The sequence below is a fragment of the Tyto alba genome, unplaced genomic scaffold, assembly GCF_018691265.1.
Source record: "Tyto alba isolate M040663 unplaced genomic scaffold, T.alba_DEE_v4.0 Super-Scaffold_34, whole genome shotgun sequence".
In the NCBI taxonomy this organism is placed as follows: Eukaryota; Metazoa; Chordata; class Aves; order Strigiformes; family Tytonidae; genus Tyto; species Tyto alba.
In genome coordinates, this window is record NW_024881309.1 from 64,658 (window position 1) to 71,284 (window position 6,627).

At 51.0% G+C, this 6,627-nt stretch overlaps 1 protein-coding gene across 3 annotated transcripts; it reads right to left on the reverse strand.

The window, feature by feature from the left end:
• Positions 1–1,631: 1,631 nt before the first annotated feature.
• LOC122154226 (actin-related protein 2/3 complex subunit 5-like) lies at positions 1,632–6,627 on the reverse strand. Of its 3 annotated transcripts, none has more exons than XM_042801524.1 (4): positions 6,596–6,627; positions 6,250–6,322; positions 4,292–4,468; positions 1,632–2,165 (listed from the first exon to the last, which is right to left on the reverse strand). In XM_042801524.1, exons 2-4 carry the CDS (start codon positions 6,310–6,312, stop codon positions 1,740–1,742), a joined length of 666 nt encoding a protein of 221 aa, XP_042657458.1. In that variant the 5' UTR covers positions 6,313–6,322; positions 6,596–6,627; the 3' UTR covers positions 1,632–1,739. The 3 variants fall into 3 exon arrangements, with proteins under 3 accessions (XP_042657458.1, XP_042657460.1, XP_042657459.1); XM_042801526.1 differs by lacking the exon at positions 6,596–6,627 and adding an exon at positions 2,978–3,063 and having other exon boundaries at positions 2,036–2,165; XM_042801525.1 differs by lacking the exons at positions 1,632–2,165; positions 6,596–6,627 and adding an exon at positions 3,791–4,145.

Sequence of the window (6,627 nt, forward strand, 5' to 3'; positions counted from 1 at the left end):
TGATGGTGTAAATGACATGTCCAGGTCAAACCCCAAAATTTTGCAACATTTGATCTCGCATAAAAACAGATGTTTTCTGCTCCTGCAAGTTAGCAATATATAAATAACAGAGGTCTTATTGGAGCCTTTGATGGGACCTGTCCCACATAATTTCACATTTCTTCTAGAGCTCAATACCATTTGCTGCGCTCAGCCAATGGATTCAACACATGTAGCACATACCTGTTTTGGGAATATACGTCTGGTTTGTGCCTCTCTATTCACTGATTGAAGAAGGATCCTAGACAACCAGCTCAAACTAAATGTGTAACTAGAAGTTCATGACTTATGTTGTGGTTAAATCTATGTTATTATTTGACAAGCACCATCAGCTTCTTAGACCTTTTCAACCATTAAGCTTCAATGAAAATGCTCAACCGTGCAGCTACATGAATTCTCACACACTTAGAGACCAAACTGAGCTCACAACGCCAGTATGCACTCCAAACTGAATGGACAGAGAAAGCAATATTCCCAAATTGTACTAGGTTGTAACATTTTTTTTTTTTATAACTGGGCACAAATCAGTATATTTTTTAACAGGACTCCTGGAACAGTCTTCTAAGCTTAGCCATGTCAATAACCAGTGCTCAGGTGCTTCCCTCGATGCTGGTCCCAGGGAGGGATCCCGGCACGCCAGCTCTGCCGACACCCGAGCGACACCCCAGCACTTCGGGTCCGCCGGGGCCTGGGGGGAACAGACACACGGCGGGGTAGTTCTTAGCATGGTTAGCTAGCTACCTTCTGATTTTAATGCTCTCACCTCCCCAAATGACAAAGAGCCGTGCCCCGAGGGCCTGACAGATTCGGCTACTGGCAAGACAAATCTTCCTTCTGACTGCGTAAGGCTCGGGAGGGAGGGAGGGAGGGAGGGAGGGAGGGAGGGAGGGAGGGAGGGAGGGAGGGAGGGAGGGAGGGAGGGAGGGAGGGAGGGAGGGAGGGAGGGAGGGAGGGAGGGAGCCCTGTGTCTGCGCTGGATGCACAGCACTTCCACAGCAGACAGCAATCCCGGTTGCAAGGCCAAATATCTTTGCAGGATGTCAAAGAAAGTATTTAGCAAGGGAGACTGCAGATTAATGGACGTCTGCAAACAACAGGTGGGGCAGCTATTTATGTGGACTTTTATGGCTAGTGAGGACAACGTCTCATCTCTCAAAGTGTTTGCTCAGGAGAGCAGACGCTGTGATTTACTGCTGTCTCTTCTAGTACGGTATCTGTTGTCACGAACTAAAAAACCAGCACCACCACATGTCACATAATACCATGTTTCAGTATCTAGCAGTACCTACTACTACCTTACTGACCCATCATCTTTCTTCAGTTCTCTGAAATCTTTTCCAAGACCCAGCGGTCTACAGGGAGGCAGGCCTTTGCTAATTATTAAATCATTATACAGAGTGAATAAGCAGAATCTCTCATCAAAACTTTCCAGATAACTAACCAAGAGAAAACTCCGGCCGTCATCCAGAGAGCTCTGGCGAAGCACAACCTGGGATCTGACACGGCTGAGGATTATGAGCTTGTACAAGTCATCTCTCGGGACAAAGGTAGGGAAGCAGAGTTCTGCTGCTGCTGGAAAAGTTCTGCTGGATTCGGAAGGGAAGAGTAAAATGTGAAGCAACGTTTCCAAAGGCCGCGGCCGTGCTGTCCCAGCCGCCAGTGCGAATCCCCCCCCTCGCTAACTGGGGCGCGGGGACGGTTTATCCCGGGCTGTCAGCAGGCGGCTTTACCGAGGCAGAGCTCCCTGGCAGAGCTCCGGGCGTGCAGGGCGCCCGCCGAGCCCTCGGGCCGGGCAAGCGCCGGGGCTTTCGGCACAGCCTCCTCCCGCCAGGCTGGAGGGGTGGGCTGGGTTTGGCCGCCTTCCTCCTCCCCTCTGCGGGCCTGCCGCCCCGTTTTTGCAGGACGGCTGCCGTGGGCACCCCTCGCTGCGGGCTTTGCCCGAGGAGGCGCAGCAGGGCAAGGAGCCGGGGCCCAGCGGTGCCTGGCTGCGCGCACGCCGGCCGCCACGGGCAGGGCTGCAAATCCACTCTGCAAAAGGCTCTGGTCCCTCTTTTGCAGAACTGGTGATCCCGAGCAACGCCAACGTGTTCTACGCCATGAACAGCCGCGTGAGCTTCAATCTCCTCCTGCGGAAAAAATCTTCGGTCAACAAGCAGGTGAAAATGAGGAGCTGGTCCAGTCTGACGTTCCCCAGAACTGCCAAACGGGGGTGCCGGAGCAACCGGCCCAGCAAAATCACACCGTGAGGGAGACGAGGCCACGGGGAGAACTGGTTGGAGGGCTACCTTTGCAACCATCCAGTATTCTAGAATCACAGCAGATGAACACGTCGGTATTCAACTTGGAAAATATTTGAGGCTGAAATTCAAAGGTAGACCTACAACCAGAGCTATGGCTTTCCTCCCCTGTAGCTGGATATGGGCAGTACGGACTGGAATTTTTTTTTTTTTTGTTTTGCACATTAGCTGAATAGTCACTGAATGATTTCTGCGGCAAGTTAATATATAAAAAAAAAAAAAATATTGAGTGTTTCTATCATTTCCTCCTTGTTGCCATCATGGTGTTTTTTCCTCCTGGCCTCACAGCATTAGCTCGTTGGGTTCTTCCCCCCTGCACACAATACAGATGTTTGGTGTTTACATCAGGGCTGCTGCTTCCACCAGCCTAGCACAGTCCTGCCTCCCCTCAGCCAGGCTGGCGCTGCCCAAGTCCCAGCTCCCAGCACTGGGAGACTCCTACAGCTGCCAAAAGTCACACTGTGAGACCCTGAACCGCGGCAGTTGCCTTTGTCACTGAAGGGCCTCTCCTGCTACAGTCACAAAGGCAAAGGAAAGATGACCCTGAATGTAAGCTGCCTCCTGCTTTTCTTTTTTTTTTTTTTTCCCCCCTCCCCTACTTAAACTACCTTGGGAGACAGAATAGAACAACACAACCTTACTCGATTTCCCTCAGGATAAATAGAATCTCTTTGTGAACGAGAAATTTCATATTGCCATACTGAGCGTACAACAGCACTTTTCCTTTCTGAAACAAAAGCAAAGACAGAGTTGTTTGTTAGGTTACAGCCATATTGCAGCTAATCATTTTTGGGGCCTGTCACCGCAAACTTTCTCGTGAACACGCTGCTTTTCCAGCTGGTGTGCTACCTGCACTTTGTAAAACCTGTTCCTAGCTTCCACTGGTCCGTCACCACACTCACGGTGGGAGGCACTGCTGGGTGTTTTTTCCATCAGCTGTGGACTCCTGGGGCTTAGCTCTGATACTCCACAGCTGAGACCCCAAAATGAGGGGGGAAAAAGGGAGAAGAAAGAAAAGGAGAAAAGCAGCACCCTGTGGTTCACGAAGCAGCCTGGCAAACAGCCCCCTCAGCCGGAGCTGGGAGGCTGGTTCAAACTGGTGCTCCTACCTGTGCTCGGTTTTGAAGCCCATTAGAGGAGTCCCCAAAAAAAGTAAGTACATGGAAATTGGAAAAATATCAGAAAAACACAGGAGTGTTTCAACTGGCTCCTACTTTTCCAAAACAGAGTTAATTCTGGCCAGGGCAAAGCCTGGGCAACACCTGCCAAGGAACTGAAAACCCAGACAGGGAAAAACAGCACTGGTCACAGCAGGTAGAACCGCTGGCCATCCACCACAGCCTGCATGTGTAAATAAATAGAAACCTGTGTATGTATATACACAAACACACATGCATATAGGTGAAAGAATGAGCTAGATTGAGACCGTGTCTGCTCTGCAGTGGACACATTCATTTAATTACATTCATTTTTATTCTTAATTTGCTTCCCTCCTCCCCTGAAATTGCCACCAAACCCCTTGTACCTCTCAATCCTGGAGTCAACTACAAGAAAAAAACACACACGGAGAAAAAAAAAAAAACAAAAAAACCCAAGCAACCCCCGTGCTGTTGTCAAGATGTCTGTAACAAACTGCTACTGCTCTACTTAAGGAAAGCAAAGCTAAAGAGAACCCAGCCTCCCCAAGCATCCAAACCAGCCCCATGGCCAGCATCCAGCCCCACGGCCAGCATCGTTTCCCGAGCGAGGGCGGGAGCCAGCCGAGGAGCAGCGGTCCCCCCCCGGGCCGGCTGTAAGGCTGGGGTAGCCCTGGGCCACCAACACAAAGGCCGGGCAGGTGGTGCAGAGACTTTTTTGGAAAAAAAAGATTAAAATAAATCCATGCTGTATTTCCTTCAGGGCCAGTACAGCGATGCTCGCTGCCCCCCCCGGGGGGCAGCGCCCTACAAACGCACCTCCTCGTGCCACTGCAGCAGCACAGCGCTGCTGCTGTCCGAGGGGCTCTCAAAGCCTTTGTAGATGTACTTCATCAGCAGGTCGACACCGTTCTTGTCCAGCGACTGCACCGCCTTCTCAGTATCGTTGGCTTTGAAAGAGATGAGGACCTTCAGGACAATACTTTCTGCGCGATCCTGTCAACAAACAAGGCAAGGAAAGATACATTCACTCTTGAATAAGGTGTGTTCAAATATTACCCATCAATCGCATAAACAAAGCTAGGTATTTTTTTTTAAAACAATTCTAAAATCTATTTGAATAGGGCAGTTTGCACACAAAGCTTGTGGTGATAATGTATAATGGATATGTCCTCCCAGTGATAAACAGCATAAAAGAGTTTAAGGCATTTGTCCTGCTCTGGGGTTTCTGCCTCTCTGGTGGCATTTGCAATTCGCCACCTATTACATGAGTTTACAGCTACGCAATATAAATTTTCACATCGAAACCCAAGGTCTGGTAAACTCCCAAAAGAATTAGAAGAATAAAGTACTTGCCACCAGAGCCTTTTCCATGCCTTTGCACTGTATAATGAGCTACAAGTATTCTATTCCATGCAAATGCCATTAGCCAGCCTGGAAGAGGTGACTGCTGGAAGCCACATGTTTTCAAGAGAGTCAGCTGTCCCAGGCAGGCAGGATGCAACCTGGCAGCATTAATATTCTGTACTAATAACCCTTTGCAAGTTGATCTGGATGTCACTGCAAACCCAGGAACGTGTGTGGCATGATTACAGCGGCAGATTAACCACGTAATCAGCAAAAAGCAGCTCTTCCTGTTCATCCATCACTAACTCAGGGAGGGTGAAAGAAAAAGGTCTTGGGTTTGTTGGACTTTTGAATGATTCCATTATAGAAATGCTTCAAGTAGCTTCCTCCTCCAGAAATTACAGGTGTTAGTGTTCCCGTTCAATTTTACATCCCACAGCTGCTTGGCTTAGCGAGACCCCACGTGAAGAACTCTAAGTAAAAACATAAAAGTTCCATGAGATCAAGTGAAAATGAAGCCAAACGTTACAATTCAGTCACTCTGCCCTCTTCAATTCCACCGCCTTCCAAGCATATTCTGAAATACATCAATACACATCTAATGGAAACAAGCCGTTAATGTGGGGACAAAGCTGCTCCATCTTTTGTACAGCACCATTTGTAACAAGCAGCTGGATCTCAGAACCCCCTCGGAAAACCCTCAGGAAAGGGCTGGGGCTAGCTGAAAAAAAAAATCTCCACCGGTGGCCTGGTGAGCAGCACGGAAACGTGCCCGTGGGCCTCTCCTCGAGCGGGGAGCGCAGAGCTCCACAGGCGCTCACCGTCAGGCAGTTCCACAGCTCATCTGCCTGTTCCTCTCGCCGCTGCAGTCAGGAGCCATTCCAGGTTTTTTCTGGGGAGATTCAGAAATATATGCAGGCAGCAGGCTCCTATAGTCTGTCATGGGGGGAGGGTTTGCATTTTCCGAGGTTTTAACGGCTTCATTTTGATTGGATGCAATAACCAGCGGTTCTTCCTTTTTTGTAGGTTCACGGTCTGGCTGAGCGAGCAGAGTTTCCTTCGTCAGAGGTGACAACTGCAGTTGTGGTTCCCCGATCGTTCGGCGCCGACTCCATCCGTGTGCTGCCAGGGCTGGGTCAGACACGGGCACCCGGCGGCGCGCGGAGTTAGCCAGGGCACGGCACCCACACCCAGCGCGGGTCGGAGAGCGCGCCAAACCTCACCGAGCACCAGCTAACGGTGTACGGACAGGTGGCATCCGAGCTGCGGTACTTGGAGTAAAATTAAAACACCGGATGTTTAGCAATCAGGGAATACCCTAAACCCAGCTTCCTCAAAGTACGCCCTGGCAGGGTTGGTGGGGTCGGGGTTACAGACACAGGGAAGGATTTTTAAGGAGTGACCCCTGAGTGAGTTTGCTGCCATTTCACCTTCACTGCCTGGTTCTTTGTGTTGATCGGAGGGTTCTTCAGAGCCGCCTGCAGCGCGGCCATCGTGTTCCCGGTGCCAGAGGGTTAAGGACCAGACACCGAGAATTCCCAAGTCGGCAGGAGCAGCCCCAGCACGGCGATGCCGCTCGACCCAAAACGCTTCGGGTTCAGCGGATGCAACGCTTCCCTCAGCGGATCGCACGGATTACCCCCTTCCCGCCCTCCTGTCAGCACACGGACGGGCACGGACGTTCCCCTAAAGCCAGCCCCGGCCTCACCCCGCACCCCGCTCCCCGCCGCGGCCGCGCCTCACGGGACTACTTGCCGCCCGGCGGCGGAAGGATATGGCCGCAGTCACGAGCCCACCTCGCCCTCATC

Excerpts from the sequence above, each read along its gene's own strand:
- LOC122154226 (XM_042801524.1), bottom strand. The coding sequence starts at position 6,312 with ATGGCCGCGCTGCAGGCGGCTCTGAAGAACCCTCCGATCAACACAAAG. Across the intron at positions 4,469-6,249 it reads CAAAGAACCAGGCAGTGAAG|GATCGCGCAGAAAGTATTGT; the intron begins GTGAAATGGCAG and ends GTTTGTTGACAG. Across the intron at positions 2,166-4,291 it reads TGCTGCAGTGGCACGAGGAG|GAGGAGATTGAAGCTCACGC; the intron begins GTGCGTTTGTAG and ends TTTTTTCCGCAG.